General features: G+C 39.8%; 2 protein-coding genes across 51 annotated transcripts in view; one reads left to right on the forward strand and one right to left on the reverse strand.

Annotated features, from left to right (window-relative positions):
- Positions 1 to 19,164, reverse strand: part of LOC100439401 (putative uncharacterized protein ZNRD1-AS1) — an 87,023-nt gene extending 67,859 nt beyond the window's left edge. For 21 of the 47 annotated variants that reach the window (XR_010140443.1, XR_010140441.1, XR_010140429.1 and 18 more), the window contains exons 1-2: positions 19,018 to 19,164; positions 16,017 to 16,092 (exon numbers count right to left, since the gene is read on the reverse strand). Coding sequence is in view for 6 of the 47 variants with exons in the window: in XM_054558624.2 (XP_054414599.1) it covers positions 14,864 to 15,619; positions 16,017 to 16,092; positions 16,270 to 16,514 (1,077 nt within the window). In the remaining 41 variants the exon portion in view is untranslated. The other 26 variants (XR_010140451.1, XR_010140435.1, XR_010140438.1 and 23 more) reach the window with 8 other exon arrangements.
- Positions 19,165 to 19,170: 6 nt separating this feature from the next.
- On the forward strand, positions 19,171 to 22,810 carry POLR1H (RNA polymerase I subunit H). Of its 4 annotated transcripts, none has more exons than XM_054558630.2 (5): positions 19,171 to 19,292; positions 19,449 to 19,604; positions 19,852 to 19,952; positions 20,159 to 20,268; positions 22,584 to 22,810. In XM_054558630.2, the coding sequence occupies exons 2-5, from the start codon at positions 19,460 to 19,462 to the stop codon at positions 22,606 to 22,608; spliced, it is 381 nt and encodes a 126-aa protein (XP_054414605.1). In that variant the 5' UTR covers positions 19,171 to 19,292; positions 19,449 to 19,459; the 3' UTR covers positions 22,609 to 22,810. The 4 variants fall into 4 exon arrangements, with proteins under 4 accessions (XP_054414605.1, XP_009235369.2, XP_024104297.2 ...); XM_009237094.4 differs by having other exon boundaries at positions 19,171 to 19,268; positions 19,450 to 19,604; XM_024248529.3 differs by having other exon boundaries at positions 19,190 to 19,328; positions 19,450 to 19,604.
- The last annotated feature ends 128 nt before the right edge of the window (positions 22,811 to 22,938 follow it).

A 22,938-nucleotide genomic window follows, 5' to 3' on the forward strand; every position in this document is an offset into this window, starting at 1 on the left:
TGACAGAAGACTATGCCTGTTCTTGTTCTTGTATCTGAGTTCTGGTCTCCAAGTCTCCAGTCTCCTCTAGGACAGCCATAGGAGTTACTTTTTCTGTCATTGTCCTCACAAGGCCTGGGGTGGCCCCTGCACACAGGAGTCTGCAGTATCAAGAGACCAATTTTTAGACCCATCCAGCTCTTGTCCTTCCAGGGCTGTTTCCTGGACTGTTCTTCCCATCTTTTCCCCAATCTTTTTCAGGAAATCAAATTCTGGAATTAGAGACCAGATCTCGGTTTCTCACCTTAGACAAACTCCTGTTAGGTTTCTAACAGGAATTTATTTTCAGCTCACCTACCCCCTCTCCCTGCCTTTGGCTGTAATAATCCTAGTGCTGGCTCAAATCCAAACTCATGGATGTCTAGACTCTAATTTAATTCACAGTTGGTTGGAAAATAGGGTCCATAAGCCTAGGATCATTTTTTTTTTTTCTGAAAAGGGAACTATAATTGTCTGCTGTGGTATATGAGGATTGGTGTGGGAGGGAGGCGAGAACAGCATTTGTGAGAAAAGTACAGGCGGCATTGATGTCAATATGAGTGGTTGTTTCACTGTAGCTGCTGCAAAACAGCATGTGGTCTGCAGCTACATTAATAAAGATACTGTTTCTAGAATAGGGAGGTGCTGTACACTGATCATTCATTTAGCCAATATTTGTTGAGTGCTGGCTGTATGAAATGCTAGTTTTACATCTGGAAACTAAACACAGGCAAAAATTGCTGGCCTTGAGGGGCATATGTTTTAGTGGGAAAACAGACTATGTACTATAAGCAGAGTAAATAAGGAAAGTGTTTCTCTCAAAAGGTGCTGAGGGGTGTGGGGCAGGTGATCCAGATTGTGGGTGTGTGGGGACAGGGAAGATGGCTGTTTTACTAGAGTGGTCTGTGGTCTCATTGGGAATGTGACCTCAGAGAAAAGATGAATTATCTATGAGGATGTCTGGGGCAGGTTCTTTCCAGGCAGGGGAACCCCCAGTGCAAAGGCACCAGAACAGGAGCACATCTGTGTTGTGGGAAGAGTTAAGAGGGCTAAGATAGCTGCAGCAGAGTCACTGAGATAAGGTCAGAGATTTGGGGAGATCATGTAGGCTTGAGGATACTGGAAGGGTTCTGACTTTGCTCTGAGTGAGATGGGGGAGATACAAACAGGTGTCAGCAGAGTAGAGACTTGGTACATCTTTTAAAAGGATCACCTTGGCTGCTATGCTGAGAACAGAATTGAGAGATGAGGGGTGAGTGAGAAAGTGGGAAAACTGTAGGAAACTAGTGCAGTATTTCAGACTAGAGATGCTGGTTGCTTTGCCTGGGGTGTGAGCAGAGAAAAGAGTGGGAAGTGATTGGATTTCAGAAATATTCTCAATATGGACTTCACAGTACTTCCTAATAGATTAAGTCTGGGGTATGAAAAAGAGGAGTCAAAGAGGAACCCCAAAATTTCAGACTGTGCAAGTAGAAAAATGAAGTTATTGTCAGCACAGATGGGGAAAATTCTGAAAGGGGCATATTTGAGGAGGGGGCACCATAGGCATTCAATTTAGGAAATGTTGAATCTCAGATGTCAGACATTCAAGTGAGGTTGTTGTGGTGGCAGATGGATATGCAAGTTGGAAATTTAGGAGAAATGTCTGGGCTGGGAAAATAGATTTAGGAGCTAATGCCATATTAATGATATTTAAAGCATAGAGCATGCATGAGTCACCAAGGGAATGATGGCTGTAGAAGAGAAAAAGGACATGTACTGAACCCTGGACCTTCAGTGCTAAGGGATTTCATCAGAACACACTCCGACAGCAGACTGCACAGTTCTAACACCACATCTAGAAAGTAAGTAAATCTGAGAATCTCAAATTTTAGTGTGCATAGGAATCACCTGGACAACTTTCTAAGATTCAGGTGGGCTGGGGTTGAGAATGAGATTCTGTGCTTATAAAAAAGTTGAGGCAGACACTGATGGTCTTCAGATCACACTTTTAGTAGCAAGAATGTAGACCAGGATTCCCACGTGGCTGTGCATCAGCCTCACCTGCGGCTTGTTATTCCTGGGATCCATGTTCCACTTCTGAGATGGTGGGTATGGGGAAACGCCGGAGTATTTTGTAACAAATCTACAAGGAATCCTGGTGATCAGCCAGATTGGGAACCACTGAGGTCAGTGATCAACAGTGCCTAGGGTGGGAAAGGGTCTTAAGTCCATATTTAAATGCTATTTTTTCTAATTTAAACATAAAGGACTTCTATCTATCTATCTATCTATCTATCTATCATCTATCTTCATTAGGTTGGTGTTTATTTTATTTTGGGAAGGTCTGTGAGAACAGGCTTAAAGCTACATAGCTACAAGCAGCATCTATAATCCCATCCTAGGTGGAGTCTCACATAGGAATCACTGCCGCTGATGCTGGGCACAGATGTCAGTGTTCATACCAATGACACTCTAAAGCTAGACACTGGACCTTGCAGATAGAACTGCTATCACGACTGCTCCTGGCAACTGGACATCGCTGCTGCAACTCACACCACACTTACTAAAATGTGTGCACAGTACCAGGTTGTGTCACCAGGCTGAGTCAGAATCCAGCAAGTGGTTATCTGCCTGGTGGAACCTAAGCCTCATCCCATATCCAGCTGCCAGAATATTTGGAAAAGTTGAGTTTTTCTTTTGTGTTAGAAGCTGGTGTCTGCTTCCTACAATGACTCTTTAAGTATGAAATTCTTTAAGTATGAAATCATACTCTTTAAGTATGAAATTCTCCCTAACATGGAAAGGGTTCAAGTGCTGGGACACAGGAAGATGGAGTGGAAAAAGAATGAAAAAAAAGTCAATTCCTAGAGCAGTAATCTGAGACTAGAACCTTATCTGGTACATCATAGACACTTGGGTTTGGTGGAATGAATGAGTGACTAATTAATTACATCTTTCAATTTATTCCCTTGATAGTCTGTTATGAAGTACAGCTTTTTCCTGATCAGTTTATACTCAGATAAGTACAGTGGCATTGTGGGATGGCGAAATGATTGCTCAAAACTTATCTCTTGTTAGGATTTTTTTAAATCTAGATGTCTAAGACTTCAGAGGACCTGTGTATACACTAAGATTTTATACTAATATTTATATTTCTTTGTATATGCACATATTTTCTGGAAAGAGTATCTGTGACATTTATGTTTTTGTAACCCTATTTTAGGAAACCCTCTCTCAAAGCACATTTTCCCTCTGCTCTCATACCACCACAACAATCATCAACACAGAAGACTTCTGTGACCAAAGGTGTGGGGGTTTTTCCCCACACACCAAGCAGTGGACACCAGCTGGGTATCCTCCAGTTCAATGTCAACACTATCTACCTGGAGATAGCATCATATCCCACAGATTGGGGGCTTAGTCCCCAAGACTACTCCACATCAGACACCAGTTGCAGGAGTTCCCACCACCCGCTTTGGGCTTCACTAATTCGCTGGAGTAGCTCACAGAATTCAGGGAAACATTTATGTTTACTAGTTTATTATAAAGGATATTACAAAGGATACAGATGAAAATACGTGTAGGGTGAGGTATCAGGGAAGGAGCACGGAGCTTCCATGCCTTTCCTGGGCACACCACCCTCCAAAAACCTCCACTTGTTCAGCTACCTGGAAGCTCCCTGAACCCAGTTCTCCTGGGTTTTTATGGAAGCTTCATGACACCAGCATTTCTTCTCCCAATGTATAGTGTGGGAACCTCTCTGGAGAGGGTCTTAAGACCCATAATCAGAAAGGCAGAAGATTAGAGTCCTGTCTTGGGGCAGGTGAAATGAGGCCAGAAGACAGATTCTGATTCCCAAGGCCTGCCAAGGCCTAACATACCCAATATTATTACAAAAGACTGAAACAAGGAAATATAGGAGCTAGGAACCAGGATCTGTGGCCAAAAACCAATCTATAACACCACATACCCCCATTGTCTTAGTCCACTCAGGCTGCTATAACAGAATACCTTAGACTGGTGGCTTATAAACAACATAAATGTATTTCTCACAGTTCTGGAGGCTGGTAAGTCCAAGAGCAAAGTGCTGGTTAATTTCATGTCTGATGAAGGCCCCTTTCCTGTTTCATAAACATATATCTTCTCCAAGTGGCCTCACATGGCAGAAAGGTGAAGAGAACTGCCTGGGGTCCTTTTGATAAAGGCAGTGATCCCATTCATGGGGGCTCTGCATTCATAACCTAATCACCTCCAAAAGGCCCCACCTCTAAGTATCATCACACTGGGGATTAAGTTTTAAACATAGGAATTTGGGTGGGGGATTGGAGACACAAACATTCAGTCTAGAGCATCAATAAAAGTCTAAAAAATTATCCTAGGTTTTTCACCATGCTACTCAAATTCTGATCTATGAATAGCTTATATCAAACCATTTCTTCACAAACTCTCCCAAAAAGGAGAAAGGAACACTGCCCAACATATTCTATAAGGTATGTTCTATAAGGCTGGTACCAAAAGCAGACAAAAAAAATCACAAAAAAACTACAGATCGCTATTCATGAATATAGATGTGAAAATCTTCAAGAAAATACTAGCAAACAACCCAGCAACATACAAAAATAATTATACACCATGACAAAGTGAGATTTATCCTAGGAATGCAAGATGGGTTTAATATCCAAAAATCAATTAATGTAATATATTATATCAATAGAATAAAAACCCACAATTATCTCAACAGATGCAGAAAAAGGTTTTGACCAAATTTGACACTCTTTCATAATAGAAACAGTCAACAGGTGGGCACATTGGCATGTGTCTATAGTCCCAGCTACTCAAGGAGGCTGAGGCAAGAGAATCGCTTGAGGCCAGAAATGCGAGGGCATCTTGGGCGATGTGTTGAGACCATGTTACTTTAAAAAAAAAAAAAAAAAAAAAAGTCAACAAACGGAATTGAAAGGAACTTTCTCAGCCGGATAAAGGGCATCTACAAAAAAGCTACAGCTAACATCATACTTGTATTGGTCCATTTATGCATTGCTTTAAAGAAACACATGAAACTGGATAATTTTTAAAGAAAAGAGGTTTAATTGGCTCAAGGTTCTGCAGGCTATACAGGTTTCTGCTCCTGGGGAGGCCTCAGGAAACACAATCATGGTGGAAGGTGAAGGGGAAGCTAGCACATCTTACATAGCTGAAGCAGGAAGAAGAGAGAAGGGGGAGGTGGCACACACGTTTAAAAAGCCAAATCTCACTACGAAATCTCAATGAAAATTCACTATCATGAGAACAGCAAGGGGGAAGTCCACCCCCATGACCCAATCACCTCCCACCACACCCTTCCTCCAACACTGGGGACTAAATTTGACATAAGATTTGGGTGGGTACACAAATCCAAACCATATCAATATTTAATGGTGAAAGACTGGTTGCTTTCCTCCTAAGATCAGCAATTAAAACAAGAATATCCACTCCCACTATGTCTATTCAACATTACTGAAGGTTCTAGCTAAGATAATTAGACAAGAAAAAAGCAATAAAGTATATTCAGATTGGAAAGAAAGAAGTAAAACTATATTCACAGATGACATGATCTTTTATATAAAAAAATTATAAATAATCCACTAAAGAGCTATTAGAACTACTAACTTCAGCAAAGATAAAGAATTTAACACCAGTGTACAAAAATCAATTGTATTTCTAAACCCTTGCAATGACAAATCCAGAAATGAAATTAAGAAAACAATTCCATTTGTAATAGCTTTAAAGGAACAAAATACTTAGAAGCAAATTTAACAAAAGAAGTGCAAACCAAACATCAATGAAAGAAATTAAAAATCTAAAAAAATGGGGTAAAGTTCATGGATTAGATTTAACTCAATGATTATATGTCCAAACTGACAGATTCAGCACAATCCCTATCAGATTCCTAAATGACTTCTTCATAGAAATTTGCAAACTAATTGTAAATTTATAAAGAAATTAAAGGGACACAGACTATGCAAACAATCTTGAAAAAAAGAACAAAGGGCCAGGCACAGTGGCTCATGACTGTAATCAATCGCAAAACTTTGGGAGGCCGAGGCAGGAGGATTGCTTGAGGCCAGAAGTTCAAGACCAGCCTGGGCAACACAGCAAGATCCTGTCTCTACAAAAAATAAAAATTAGCAGGGCATGGTGGTACACACCTGTCATCCTAGCTACTTGGGGGGCTGAGGCAGGGGGATTGCTTTAGCCTAGAAGGTTGAGGCTGCAGTGAGCCATGATTATGCCACTGCACTACAGTGTGGGTTACAGAGTAAGAAACTGTCTCTAAAAAATAAAAAGAAGGAAGAAAAGAACAAAGTAGAACTCATTCTTTCCAGTTTCAAAACATTGCATAAAGTAATGGTAATCAAGACAGTGTGTTACTTGCATAAGATAGACATAGATCAATAGAATAGAATTGAAATTCAGAAATAAAACCATGTGTCTATGGTGAACTGATTTTCAGCAAGGGTGCCGAGCACATTCAACGGGGGAAAGCATAGTCTTTTCAACAAATGGTACTGGGGAAACTTGATAGCCACATACAAAATGATGGAGTGGACCTTATGGTGGTTGAAGTGTGTACTCCGAAGGTTTGTCTAAGACCTGACCACCAGTACCTGTGAATGTGAACTTATTTAGAAATGGTGTCTTTGTATATGAAATTAAGTTCAGGTTCCCAAGAAGAGATCATCTTGGATTTAGGGTGGGACCTAAATCCAATGACTGGTATCTTAATAAAAGAGAAGGAGATGTGACATAAACAGAGAAGAGACACAGACAAGAATGCCATGTGAAGACGAAGGCAAAGATTTCAGTGATGTAATTCCAAGCCAATGGAGCAACAACTACCAACAGCTACCAGAAATTAGGAAAGTATCATGGAATAAACTTTCCCCCAGAGCCTCCAGAAAAAACGAATCCTGCCAACACTTGGATTTCAAACTTCTGGCCTCCAGAACTGTGACAGAATACATGTTTGCTGTTTTAAGCCATCATATCTTGGCAATGTGTTACACAAGGTCTAAGAAACTAATACAGGCCTTTACCTCACACTATATACAAAAATAAGCTCAAAATGGAAGAAAGACCTAAATGTTAGTGGTGAAATTACAAAATTCTTGGAGGAAAACCTAGGTGATAAATCTTTATGAACTGGCCGGGTGCGGTGGCTCACGCCTGTAATCCCAGCACTTTGGGAGGCCGAGGCAGGTGGATCACAAGGTCAGGAGTTTGAGACCAGCCTGACCAACATGGTGAAACTCCGTCTCTACTAAAAATACAAAAATTAGCCGGGTGTGGTGGTGCACACCTGTAATCCCAGCTACTCAGGAGGCTGAGGCAGGAGAATGGCTTGAACCCAGGAGGCAGAGGTTGCAGTGAGCCGAGATCACGCCACTCCACTCCAGCCTGGGCAACAGAGTGAGACTCCGTCTCAAATATGTATATATATACACATATATATATATTTTTATGAACCCAGGTTGGACAATGGATTCTTAGATATTATGCCAAAGCACAAACAAAAGATATTAGATAATATTGAGAAAAATTAGATGTCATCAAAATTAAAATGTTTATGCTTCAAAGGACACTATCAAGAAAGTGATCCACAATATATACATATATCAAAACATCACACTGTACCCCATATGTGTATTATTTACTAATTAACAGTAAACATTTAGATCAAAAAATTAAAAGTTTTAAACATTAAGAATTTTTTTAAAAGTGAAGAAAACCCAAAGGACAGGAGAAAAGATTTGCAAATCATACATCTAACAAGAGATCTGTTTCTAGAATATATAACAATCTCCTACAATTTAATCGCAAAACACATATAACCCCAATTTTAAAATGAGCAAAGGAGGCTGAGAGCAGTGGCTCATGCCTGTAATCTCAGCACTTTGGGAGGCTGAAGTGGATCACTTGAGGTCAGGAGTTCGAGATCAGCCTCACCAACATGGTGACCTGCCTCTACTAAAAATACAAAAATTAGCTGGGTGTGGTGGCACACACCTGTAGTCCCAGCTACTTGGGAGGCTGAGGCACGAGAATTGCTTGAACCCAAGAGACGGAGGTTGCAGTGAGCCAAGATCGCACCACTCCACTCCAGCCTGGATGACAGAGCAAGACTCCATCTCTAAATAAATACATAAAAATAGAATGAGCAAAGGATATCAACAGTCATTTCCCTAAAGAAGATATACAAATAGCCAATAAGTTCATAAAAAAGATGATTGACATTATTAGGGAAATACAATTTAAAACCACAATGAAGGCCGGGCATGGTGGCTCACACCTGTAATTCCAGCACTTTGGGAGGCCAAGGTGGGTGGATCGCAAGGTCAGGAGTTCGAGACCAGCCTGGCCAACATGGTGAAACCCCATCTCTACTAAAAATAGAAAAAATTAGCTGGGCATGGTGGCAGGCACCTGTAATCCCAGCTACTTGGGAGGCTGAGGCAGGAGAATTGCTTGAACATGGGAGGCAGAGGTTGCAGTGAGCTGAGACCACGCCACTGCACTCCAGCCTGGGCAACAGAGCGAGACTCTGTCTAAAACACACGCACACACAAACACACAATGAGATACCACTTCCCAGCCATAGAATGGCTAGAATCAAAACATCAGATAATAAGTATTCTTAAGGATATGCAGGAATGAGAACCCTCAGACACTGCTGGCAGGAATGTGTAATTATGTAGTCACTTTGGAAGGAGTCAGGCTGTGGATCAACTGATTAAAAATGGAGATACCATAGGACTCACCCATTCTTAGGTATATGCCCAAGAGAAATAAAAATGTGTCACACAAAAATTTGTAAATAAACATTCATAGACGCATTATTTGTATTAGCCAAAAGACAGAAACAATCCAGATGTCTATAAACTGACAAATAAACAAATGTGATACATCGATGGAATGTAGTATTATTTGGCCATAAAAAGCAATGAAATACTGATACATGCTATAATATAAATGATGCTTGGAAACATTAAGTGAAAGAAACTAGTCACAAAAGACCATATATGATTATATTTACATATGAATTTTCCAAAATAGGCAAATCCATACAGGTAGAACATAGATTAACTCTTGCTTAGAGTTTGGGGTGATGGGGAAGGGGGAATAAGAGAGTAATAGCTATAGGGCATGGGGTTTCTTTTTCAGGCGATGATAATATTCTAAAATTGAATGCAGTGATGGTTGCACATATTTGGGAATATACTTTAAAACTTTGATTGCACACTTTATTTTTTTTCCAGATTTATTGAAGTATAATTGACAAATAAAAATTGTACAGTGTGACTTATTTGTACATAATATTTGCACATATTTATGGGGTACATGTGACATTTTGATACACGCATAGTATCTAATAATGAAGTTAGGGTACATAGGATATCCATCACCTCAAGCATTTATTTCTCTGTGTTGGGAACATTACAAGTCTTCTAGCTATTTTGAAATACACAATATATTATTGTTAATTATAGTCACCCTACTGTGCCATCAAACACTAGAACTTATTCCTTCTGACTGTACGTTTGTACCCATTAACCTACCTCTTTTCATCACCCCCCTCACACACCCACAAACACACACACGCACACACACACACACACCCTTCCCAGCCTCTGGATACTATCTTTCTGCTGTTTACCTCGATTAGATCAACTTTTTAAAGTTCGCACATGAGAACATGCAATATTGGTCTTTCTGTGCCTGGCTTATTTCATTTAATATAAGAACCTCCAGCTCTGTCCATGTTAGTGGAAATAACAAGATTCCATTCTTTTTATAGCTAAATAGTATTCCATTGTGTATATATGCCACATCTTTTTAATCCATTCATCCACTGATGGACAGTTAGGTTGATTCCCTATCTTTGCTATTGTAAATAGTACCACAGTAAACATGGGGGTGCCAGTATCCCTTTGATATATTGATTTCCTTACCTTCGGGTAAATACTCAGTGGTGGTATTGCTGGATCACATAGATCTATTTTCAGTTTTCTAAGAAATCTCCATACTGTTTTCCATAGTGGCTGTACTAATTTACCTTCCCACCAACCGTGTGTAAGAGTTTGTCTTTATATCCTAGCTACCATTTTTGTCTTTTTAATAATAGCTATTCTAGCTAGGGTAAGATGATACCTTATTGTGGTTTGCTTTAAATTTCCCTGATAATTAGTGATGTTGAGCATCTTTTTCACATACATGTTGGCCATTTGTATTTCTTCTTTTAAGAAATTTCTATTCAGATCCCTTGACCATTTTTAAGGGGATTTTTTTTTTTTTAAACTGTTGAATTGTGTTCCTTGTACACTCTGGATATTAGTCCCCTGTTGGATAATTTGAAAATATTTTTCCCATCTACAGTTGGTCTCTTCACTCTGTTGTTTTCTTTGCTGTGCAGATTTTTAGTTTAATATCGTCCCACTTGCCTATTTTTTTTGTTGTTGCCTATGCTTTTGATGTCTTAACCATAAAATCTTTGCCTAGACCAATGTTCTCGAGCATTTCCCCTATATTCTCTTTTAGTAGTTTCATAGTTTCGGATCTATCATTTAAGCCTTTAATCCATTTTTGGTTGATTTTTTAATATGGTAAGAGATATGAGCCTAGCTGCATTCTTCTGCATATGGATATCCAGTTTTCCCAGCACCATTTATTGAAAAGGGTGTCCTTTCTTGGTGCCTTTGTTGAAAGTCAGTTGGCTGTAAGTACATGAAATTATTTCTGGGTTCTCTATTCTTTCCATTGGTCTATGTGTCTGTTTTAGGCCAGTACCATGATGATTTGGTTTCTACTATAATAGTTACAAAGCTATTACTATAGCTTTACTATTGGATGGAGCTCTTTTGTGGTTCCATATGAATTTTTTTTATTTTTGAGATAGGGTCTCACTTTGTCATCCAGACTGGAACACAGTGGCGCAATACCAGCTCACTGCAGCCTTAACCTCCTGAGGTTCAAGCGATCCTCCTGCCTCAGCCCCCTAAGTAGCTGGGACTACATGCACATGCCACCACACCCAGCTAATTTTTGTAATTTTTGTAGAGATTTCACCAGGAACAAATAGAAAACTTGAACAGACCAATAATGAGTAATAAGACTGAATCAGTAATTAAAAGTGTCTCAATAAAGAAAAGCCCAGGACCAGATGGCTTTCCTGTCAAATTCTACCATACATACAAAGAAAAATTAATACCAATACTTCTCAAAATATTTAAAAAAAAACTGAAGAGGAAGGAATTCTTCTTAACTCATTTTATGAAGCCTGCATTACCCTGATACCAAAAGCAGAGAATACAAAAAAAAAAAGAAAATTACAGGCCAATCTTCCTAGTGAAAGTATACATAAAAATCCTGAACAAAATTTTAGCAAACTGAATCCAACAACATATCAAAAAGATAATATACCACAATTAATTGGGATTTATCCCAGGGATACAAGGGTGGTTCAACACACACAAATCAACAGACATTAACATTTTTTAATCTTATTTGAAAACCTGGATAAAACTGAATTTGGAATTGGGAGATTTGTTTTGGGTCCCCACTCTGCCATTTCCAAACTCAGTACTCTATCAGAACTAAGTCACAGGGTGCTTGAGGGCTCAGAAGCTTTTGTCCAGCAGACAAGAAGGAACTGTTATTACACAGCCTTTGACCCTCTAGGGACTCCAGCAACCTCGTACTGAAAGGAGACTCCTTGTCTCCTTCTCTGGGGACCCTTTTATTCAGAAATAAAACTTTCATGCTGCACGTGCCTTGAGGAGAGGACATGTGGGTGATCTTTTCTAGAAGGCAGTGGAGTGAAAGTTTTGGGAAAAGTGACAGAAAGAGAAACAAATCCTGTACTGGAAGCTCACTGAAAACCAACTAAGTAAACAAATATTTTAGTACCTCAACTGAAATATAAGCATAAACAGAGGTTGACTATGATTGCACCTGGACAAGATGAGTAAAAAGGTAAAGTGGTCTGTTATCAGCTATTTCTGTATTTTGGTCCCGGTTCTGCCTGACACAGTTCTGTCTCCAGCAGTTAACAAATGTCCTTTCTTTGAACAAATATCTATTAAGAGGCTAGCATGTGCCAGACTCTACAGAACAGGCTTACAGGCATAATACCACAAAGGAACAGAAATCTAACAGGCTCCAAGATCAGGCCTGTCAAATAAATGTACCACAATTTATTTATCTTATATATATCTAGTACACAGGCACCAGAACATAAGATTAAACATGTTAAAGGAATGTTTATCTAAGTATCACTTTTAAAAGAAAAAACAAAAACTGGAAACAACCAAATGACATCAACAGAATATATAATTAAGGTGTGGCATATTCATGTCATGGAAATGAACTACAGTGTCACACATCAACATGGATGAATCCAAAAATAATAATGAGCAAAAGTAGTCAGTCATATACAGTATAATTCTATTTATATAAAGGCTATAAATAAGGAACTGTTAGGGATACACAGACAGTAAAATCTATAAAAGCTAGGTGACAGTTATACAAAATTCAGCCTCTGGCTGCGGGGGAGAGAGATATGAATGAGAGCATATGAGGCTCCTGGGATGTAGTAATGTTCCATTTCTCATCTGAGCAACGGGCACCTGGACATTATTATTGTTCTTCTAAATATACATTTTCATTTGTATATTGTATTGTGTATCGTATATTCTATTTCACATTAAAAAGAAAAAAGACCAAAAAAAACAATAAGTGTGACTCAAGATTTAAGCAGACACAGTGCAAAGAAATGAAAAGGTGGATATAATTTGAGGTAGAGATGATGGATTCAGGTTTGGACAAACTGAGTTCCTGAAACATAGACTTTTATTCTTTTATTCTCAGTCACATTAGGTGTGAAATTGCCCTGAGAGCACCAGTTGCTTTTATGCTAGATTTGGAGGGGAAAGAGGGCAATTGAACTCAGCAATTTATGTGTCCAGCACTTAAAACCTTCATGGTAAACAATTACTAATAGGTTATGTGTTAGGTTACTTTTCAGTCCCACTCAGCTCAAAGGGTTTGTCATTACCCTACTGATTTGCACTTCTAAGTCTTCTGCCTGTTGCATTCTGATGATCCATTTCTATGCAAAACATAGAATCTAAAGCTGAGACATAGCAATAGAGGACCAGAGAACAGACACAGCAATAGAGGACCAGAGAACAGACACAGCAACAAAGTTTCCATGAGGCAAATCAGGAGGGTAGGAATGAGATTTTGATGTGCATCCTGGCCAAATTCCAGAACTAGCAAAGAGAAGCCACTTCCTAATTCCAATCAAAGCAAATTCAGCCATCTTATTTTCACACAGATGTGGTCTACATTGATTTTTAAATCTCTTTAAGGGATTAGGGAGCCTCTGAAATACAAAGGAAACTAAACTGATAGTAATGTAAAATGAGCAGTGACCTACCATACCAGCAAACACTGTCAAAAACAGAAAGCTAATGGTGGGACTGGAGTCTAGAACACAGGAGTTATGTTTATCCAGTGCTGCACCGTACAACAGGGTAGTCACTTGCCACATGTGGCAATTTAAATTTAAATGAAATTCAATTAAACATTCCATTCCACAGCTGCACCAGCCACATTTTAAATGCCTCAATAGCCACATGTAGCAAGGGCTACTGTACTGAGGAGCACAGACCTAGAACATTTCTATCAGTGGCTGACCTAGCAGTATCCAGGGTAAAGGGTGTTCTGCTAGTAAAGCAAGGTGGGCATCAGAATTATCACAACTTAAGCATAATATTCCTGAGGGCATCTATTTCCATTTATTTGCTTCTCTGCTTACCAACTCTGAACCCCTGCTTTCCCAACTTTCTGGTATCTGGGAAGAAAATAAACTGACTAGAAAACATAAATTTCATTCTACTTGACAACTGTAATTCTCACTAAATTTATAAATTTGCTTTCTGATTTATCAATGAGTGCCAAAGGCATGAGTTTGAGAAAGGCTGAGTTTAATTATCCCTGAGTGGATCCAACCATTAGGAAGGTCTTGCTTAAGTGGGTGATAGAAAGTGACAAAAAAAGCTGGAAGAAACATGAGAGACTATAATACTCCCTTCCCTAACCTTCCTCCTTTCCACCCTGCTCACCTGGGCCAGGTTAGAATCCGTCCTTTGTAAAGCACCCTGTATCTTTCTATTGTAACCTTTACTACATTATCTGTTTATAGAGCGATCTATGCCATTAGTTGAAAACTACTCAAGGGCAGAGACTTCTCTTTATTCACCTTCAGTAACTAACATAATGCCTAGCATGTAGGAGGCTCTCAAAATTAAGTTTCTCATACAAATAAATTGTACAGGGCAAGTTACACTTTTAGGGCCTGGCTAGTAGTTATCTGATGAAGGTATGATATTAAAGACCATATACTAAACTATAGCAATCTCATCAAAATAAACTTGGAGGGCTGGGAGCAGGGAGAATAAGAGAAGCAGATTAGAATAATTCTTTATTCACCACCATTGCCCAACCCCAGTCTTCCCAAGTGGGGAAACTAACATTTATGAAACAACTAATACATACCTACACTTCACAAAAACAATAGTCCTTCCATAAATGCAATCAAATATTGTTATTGCCATTTTAAAGATAGACACTGAACACTAGAAAGGATATGCAACTTGAACAAATGCAAGTTAACTAAAAATAGTTAAGCTAATTTTCAAGTCCAGAACTATCTATCTGTATCTGATACAAATGGGAATATTCACTGAACCCTGGAGAGAACGAGCATTTAAAAAAAAAAGGGTTCACTTAAGAGATATGATTTTATCATAACAGCATTGAAACTTTAATCTCTTATTTTTCCTATTTGACTTCTTAAAAACGGTGGCATGGCCAAGAATTTTCTTTGATATGGTTTCACAATTGTATTCTCCTTCTCTCCATTCTGAGACTTTTCCATAAGAATATTCACTTTAATCCGACTTCTACTGCATGGTTGGAGAAGAGGATAAGCAATAACTCTTTCAAAGTCCTTTATCCCTTTCTTTACTCTCTCATGCTTCTCATATGTAAGTAACTGGCTCTGGCTTCTTCTCAAGATTCTTTCCTTGAGTCTTTGCTCTGTAAGTTCTCTCCCTCGAATCATGCGTTCCTGGTGATCCTTAGTCTGCATCTGTTCCCTCTCATTTACCTGCTTTCTTCTCTGTGCGTTCTGGATGCCATGCCCTTCTGGCATAATTTTTGGTAATTTTGTTTCATTGGGGGGTCGTAGTACTTGTCTAAATGATTTGTTCTTAAATTCTCCAGCCTTTCCTGTTTGATATATGTGCCTTTCTATGTGTTTCATCTCTCTCTCAGGTACCAAATAGTACTGTTTTAGTCCTTCTACGCTTTGGGTTGTTTTCTCCTCCATTTTTTTCTTGATTTCATTGCCTGTCTCTTCTTTCATCATTTCCACTATTATTTTATTATAATAAGACTCTGCTTTGGCAAGCCAGTAGTCAAGAGAAACAGCTTGCTCCCTACAGAGTATTTCACACTCCTCCTGATATTTCTGAATTATCAACTGTCTTGCTGCTGTTGTATGCACACCACCTAGATTCTGTCAAAGTGAAGTCAGAAATTTATAATGTGATCATCTTTTTCCTTTGAACACATTTAAACAGGAGCCAAGCCCACCCTCCCTAATGACACCAGGAAAAGCTACATGCTCTTTACTTTAGCTTAGTTGTTATTTTATTCCCATCACTCCCAGGTGAGCCTGGGAGCTCTGAAAGTATGAAGTACTCACCACAACAAATCAATAACTAGTTTTAAAAATGTATGGTGTTAGAAGTTTTCAAAAATGATACTTCGTTTTGCAACTGTGGATATAGCTGGGTAACATTTGCCAGTGTAGACATACTACCTGAATGGGTTACTTGGGCAGAAGGATTTTAAACCTGAGATTCCTTCTCTGTGTAGTTCCAAACTGTATGATGTGAAGATAACTTACTTACCAAGATCTTTTTTTCCAGTGGAGACTGCTGACCTGCAGCAATCCTAGGATCTTTAGATGATGTACCCCAGGCCAATCTGGAAGATAAAAAAGCAAAGGTAGATTCAAATGTAGGAGGTGTCAGAACAAATCTGCTAATAGGCAGGACTACAGCAGGGCCATTTCCCCCATGGGAAACCACTGCATTCCTATGATAGAAAATAATGAATGCTCTTTTAATAAAAAGATCTTTCCTTTCATATGAACAAGCATACTTTTCCTGCGGACTCAGCGTGAACCATTGTGAATCTCGTATTAGGGATTGTGAGTGGGAAGAGACATGCTCCTTGGTGAGGTGTTGTCCAAGTACATCTATGTCAGTCTGCTCAGTCCTCAAGCCTCCTCTGTGTTCTGAGACGATTCTAGGTTCTAGTTTTCTAGATGATTCTAGGTTTCTAGTTTTCTCTTCCTGCAGTTTCTTGATCCGGGCCCTCTCTGACTCTATCAGCACATACAGCATTTCTGCCCTCTAATCTTTTGTTCTGAAATGCTGTTCTTAATTTGACTGCTCAGCCCTCTGCTTGCCTGCCTAACAATGCCAATCATCCTTCACTCTAAATCCATTATGAGACTATTCCCTGGTGAACCCCTCAGGATGGGAATTTGTGGTTACTCTGGGTTTATTTATAGAGGAGGCTGATGGCAACACAAATGAAAACTATCAACTTTTATGTGTCATCCCTGGTCTAGCCTGAGTTTACTGTGAGGTCGTATTTAAGCCACTGAGGATGCCTGGCATTTCCTCTGTATGCCTTTTATACCATTTACAGTTCAAAGGATGGTCTTTACAGTCTGACAGGGCTAGATCTGAAATCTAATTCCACCACTTCCTAGGTGTGTGACTCAGGGCAAGTAACTTCTGTCAGCTTTCTCATCTATAAAATGGAGATGTAAGACAAAAATCTGCCTCTCAGGGTTATAAAGAACAAATATGAATTAGATGTAAAGAGCTTGGTAAGTTCTCAATAAATTCTATCTATCTGTCCTTCACAGGTCAAGCTCCTGCTTATAAAGTCTTTCCAGTCTACTCTGTCACAGTGATTTTCCCTTCCTCTAAATACTTGACATATTTTAATTCTACAACTCATTTGAAAATTAATCATGGTTTACACTGTGATATCTGTATTCACATATCACTTTTAACATTTTGATGCTGAAATTTAGGCTCACAAGGAATGAAAACTGTAATTTATATCTACAAATAAGATGCCTCTATATTGTTGGAAAGGATCTGATATCAAATATTTGGTCTCACTGACCTCTTAGGAACATTCTTATTTGTCTGTGTAAGCTTATTTTGAGATTTTAAACGTATGATCATCTTACTTTTACTTCTCTACACATGGCTTCTAGCACAATACTTAACATTAGAGTCTGTGATCCCAAGTTCTCAAAATTAATGATTTGCTGATTGCTGATGATCCTTGACACATAATATCTGAGCATCTTTTTAAATATCTGCCATAACATTGTATCTATTTTTATTAAATCATTTCCCAGTCTTCCTTGAAGTTTACAAATATGTTTGCTTTATATGCATGTTCTGGGCTCTCACATTTTGTACCTATTAGCACACTTTTATTATATTCTAATTATTCCTTCATGTTCCTTGAGGTCAGAGAACACAGATTTCAACTTTGCAGGCTCAGCCTCAGCTCAAAACCTGGCATAGTTGCTCAATAAATACTTTACTGAATAGACTGTGAGCTTTTGTTGGGAAAAGGATATGCCTTTTAATGCTTTGTTCCTTTACTGCAATTCACAGGGGATGTTGGCTGTTTTTCAAATTAAAAAGAGAAAACTGAGAAGGGTAGAATTTCAAGTTCCATTTTCAAAGGAGACACAGATAAGTGAGAATAAAAACTGTCTACGACAATCAGCTCAACAACACGTCTCCCTTTGTAAGACAGAATCTAACAAGCAACTTCACAGTTAAGTGACAGGGCTTGTCACTCTTCAGCAGTTTGCTGAGTTTTAACCCTTTCACTATGGTGTTCTCTCCATTATTACAGAGAAAGGCAGATGGGAGCCTCTCCCAGCGAAACGACTACAGCTTGTGTCCTTCACAGGAGAAAATAGTGATGGCTCCAGAACTTTTATATGAAGGAACTTAGCACAGCTATCAGAGTGGATGGTGGTGGGAGGGCTAGCAGGAAACTAGTAAACAACTACAAGCTGCCCCTTCAGGGAAAGTTTCTACTTGGGATATAAGTTACAGATTAATGAAAATAGAAAGATTTCCCAAAGATACTTATTCTCATGTTTTATAAAAGATCAGGGAAATGTCAGCTGTCCACTTAACGGATGACGATAATGAATTGAGTTCGATAGGCGGCAGGCACAACTAAAAGCCAAACTCGACCTACGTCTTATGAAATTCTACTTAATGAGCTTTCTTGACCACTGCTAGCCTCACTTATCTGGCAGGAGTCGAAGGAGGGGAAGCCCCAAGCTCTTCTGTTCCACCACCTCCAAAGTCCTGAGCCCCTTCTCAAGTGTCCCACTTCATCACTGCTTCCTTTCGTCCCGTGGGACTAAGCATTCCTCCTGCCTTCACTCTCACCACTTGCTGTCCCTCAAGACTCCGACTCACCACTTGCTGTCCCTCAAGACTGGGACTCACCCCTTTCCAAGCGCGGTGAACCGTCCACAAAGCACACGAGGCCGGTTGCGCTCTGCAGAAAGCCCACGCTCGCCAGCGGGACCCAAGGAACGCTAGAACTATACGTCCCAGAACACTTAGCTTTGTTTTTAACTACTGTGCAGCCGCAAAAGGGAAATACCGGCTCAGGACCCAGGGGAGTTGTAGTTCTCTAATCCAAAGAAATCATTATTCGGCAAAGTACGCTTTTCAGGGGGATATACCCCGCGACTGCGTTCCTGTAGGATGTGAGACAAAGAGAATAAATATCCCAGGATTGGGTGCTGGTGGGAAAATTTGCTGGAAGCGCAGCATTGGTTACCAATTTTGTGCTCAACCGCTCAGTACCAGGGTGAAAGTGGAGCCGCAATCTCCTTTGGAACACGCCAGTCTCCATCTCTAAGGCTCCCGAGACACGGTTCGCAATTAATTATGACGTCACAGCCAATCGTCAGCGCTAAAGCCTGACGCTCTAGCCGGCTCTATCTCGCTGCCCCGCCGCGGGCGCAGAGCTGGCGCCCTAGTCCACGGAGTTGATTAACTCCTCTCGCCGGCCCCTGGAAAGGGTTCCAAGTACTTTAGTACCCGACGCTGTCTGGGAATTCCGGGCGTTTCGGCTCCTTGGTCGCAGAGGCAGGAGGCGTGCGTGGGAGGAGGGCTCGGGTTATATACTCCTAGGTCCTGGGACAGAATAGTTACGACCTCTGGGACAGGAACTCTTCTTTTGTTAATAAACTTCCAACTCCCTCCTCAGACCTGACCGCATGTCTGTCATGGACCTCGCCAGTACTTGCTCCAGCTTTCAGTCGGACTTGGATTTCTGTTCGGATTGCGGCTCGGTCCTGCCTCTGCCCGGGGCTCAGGATACGGTCACCTGTACTCGCTGTGGCTTCAACATCAACGTTCGGGGTGAGAGGCTTGTACTCAGGGGTCCTGGCGGAGGGCTCAGGGTCGGAAGCTTGGGGAACTCAAGATCGGTTGGGTTGAGGAGGGGATCCTAGAGCAGGACAACAGGCAGTTGTACATTTGGTCTAGCGATGAAAACTGAGGGAAAGGATGTAGGGCCTCCTGGCCTAACCAGCCAGGGGAAAGGGGAAGTTTCCGGTGTCAGCTCTCTCTGGTTGTCTCCATAACCAGTTCTTACTTGCCTGTGCAGACTTTGAGGGGAAGGTTGTGAAGACTTCAGTTGTGTTCCACCAACTGGGGACAGCCATGCCTATGTCGGTGGAGGAAGGGCCTGAGTGCCAGGGACCTGTGGTAAGTTAATGAGATCAAGAACTGGCTCCATAAGGTGGGCAGGAAAGAAATGGAGGAGTGATTGCAAAGCTCTGGAGAGTTTTGTGCCCAACTCCAAGAGGGAAAAGAGATGTAAAGCATCGATGTTTGAGAGGCGTGATCGCCTGATTCCTGTGGGAAGTAAGCGGATATGACCAGGCCTCCCTAATCCACCAGTTTCTTCCCAGGTTGACAGGCGCTGCCCTCGATGTGGTCATGAAGGAATGGCGTACCACACCAGACAGATGCGTTCAGCCGATGAAGGGCAAACTGTCTTCTACACCTGTACCAACTGCAAGTGGGTATCCTTTCCCCTCCCTCTGCTCAGTCTGTTTGCTAACTAAACAAATCCAGTGATTTATTTTTTTGTACTAAATGGCCGTTTCCCTTGGTCCCATCCCTTATTTCTGTGCAGTTCTGGTAATAGGGAGATTTGTAGTTGTTTTTTATTTTTTTAAGTTACACTTTTTTAACCCTTTTTATTACCAGTGAAATAAACCTTTTAGGATTTTTTTTTTGACAGGGTGTCACTCTGTCACCTAGCCTGGAGTGCAGTGAGGCAATCTTGGCTCACTGCAACCTCCACCTCCTGGGCTCAGGTAATCCTCCCACCTCAGCCTCCAAAGTAGTTGGGACCACAGACACATGCCACCACGCCTGGCTTTTTTTTTTTTTTTTTTTTTTTTTGCATTTTTAGTAGAGATGGGGTTTCTCTAAGTTTCCCAGGCTGGTCTTGAACTTCTGAGCTCAAGTGATCCCCCCACCTCAGCATCCCAAAGTGCTGGGATTACAGGCATTACCATCTGAACTACTTTTAGGATATTTAAAAAGAAATGAAGAAAAAAAACAACAACATAAGAAGCAGGTATTGTTTAGTGGTCAGCATCTTATACTGCAGTCTTCAACCGCAGTCAAGGTAGCTTTCTTTGGAGAGAATTAGTCACACATGGTTTAGAGAACATGGGCTTTCTGAATGCTTTTAAGACCTCATTTTTGTCTTTGGTGTTCTGCAGTCACTATAGTATATCAAAATATGATTTTCTTTTATTCTGTTTGAGATTTGTTGGACTTTCTGAAACTGAGAGTGGATTTTTTTTTCATCAACCTTGGAAAATTATCAGCCATCATCTCTTTTAATAGTCTCTTTCCCCCATATTCTCAGTCTTCACATTCTGGACCTCGAATTAGTTACTAGTAAGAGGTTTCTCTCTTCTGTCCTCCATTTCTCTCACCTCCTTTTCATATTTTCAATTGCTTTTCTTTTTATGCCACCTTCTGAGTAATTTCTTCAGGTCCCTCTTCCATGTCACTAATTCTGTCTTCAGTTTATTTCAAGTATTATTATTTTTTACTATTGTTATTATTTTGAATTCTATTTAATTACTTTTCAAATCTCCTTAATTTTTAAATAATTCTCAGTTCTTTAATCGTATTTTAAATTGTTCCTTTTATTATTCTTTAAATATATATTTAAAATATTAAATATGGTTCTTATATTCTATGTCTCATAATTCTGATATCTGTGGATTTTGTGTGTCTGATGCTGCTGTCTTTTGTTTCTGCTGTCTCTCTCATAGTGCTTTTTTTCTTTGTTTTGTGATTTTTGACTATAAATTCGAGTTTTTTAGAACTTGAACTGTAGGAATTCTTTGAGGCCTTGGGCGAGTGCTGTATTCTCAGCATTTGTGTTTCTTTTCTAGGTGCCTTAAAGCACTATCAAGCTGGAATTACTTTAAATAAATTCTTGGCTTCATGTTTTTTGGAGCAGACAGATAGTATGAATTTGAGCTGCAAATCCATGTAAGGGCTAGCTTATGGTTAGAAATTCTCAGGAGAGAGTTTTCTCTCTTTCTACCTACTGAGACAGTCAAATTCCCCTTCTATAGAGTTGAATTTTTTCTTTTCTTATTCACTTTTACAAGAAAGGGCAGCCTTTTGCAGTTCCCAAATTTATGTACAGGATCTCCCATCAGACCTTATACATTTTGTCCCTCATTTCCTATGCTTCCAGTGACTGTCACAACAGTATAAAGGGCACCATAGTGTCACTGTCATGTTTCATAGGGACAATAGTTTTAACTTCACTGTCTGGATTTCTGGTTTTACAGAACTTTTAACCAGTGTGCAGATTGCCTTTACTTTCTTGCCATCTCATCAAAGGATTAAAAATATTCATAGTCAGATATATCTTTTAAAAGTATTTTTTTCCTATCACTGGTTGTCATTTTACCAAACAAAAATTTTAAAAATAAAAAGAAGAAGATTTTTTTTCCCCAGCCTGTGGCTTGCCTATTGATTTTCTTAACCCTCTTTAAATGAGCAGAGGTTTTAAGTTTTTATAAGGTTCAGCTTATCCTTTTTTTTTTCTTTTACAGCTAGTGCTTTCTGTGTCCTAAGAAATCTTTGCTTTGAGGTTATAATTCATTGGATATATTTTTAATCCCAGAATTTTTATTTGTCTTGGAATTAGAATTGGAAGTTTGTTTAGGGGAGCCAGTCCTCAATGGTGTCACAAATAAAAGTCCTTCCTTGATTATTTGATTGCATATCTTATCTTATACTACTAGAAACTCATCTTTTGGTGAATATAACAAGTCCTTTCTTTCCTCATAGGTTCCAGGAGAAGGAAGACTCTTGACCTTTTTCCTGGGCAACTCAACAGTCCCTCCCTCCTTTCGGAAGGTGAAGGATACTGGGTTTTTAGATGCCTTGTCCATCCAGTCTGGTTGCAATGTTTTGCTCCCAGAAGAGAATCAGATCATCATGTGGGGATTACCATTGTTCCTGGAGTACTCCTACCCTTAGTTGAATTTCCTTATTAAAGTTATATTTTTCTATAAGACCCTGACATGTATGTTACTTATCATCTGTCTTATTCCAAAAGGAATTTAAATGAGTTTACAGAGATATATTTATATGAAAAAGAAAAGGGGGAAAAATTAGGACAAAAAAGTAGAGTCACAAATGA

This window comes from Pongo abelii, chromosome 5, assembly GCF_028885655.2.
Source record: "Pongo abelii isolate AG06213 chromosome 5, NHGRI_mPonAbe1-v2.0_pri, whole genome shotgun sequence".
NCBI lineage: Eukaryota > Metazoa > Chordata > Mammalia > Primates > Hominidae > Pongo > Pongo abelii.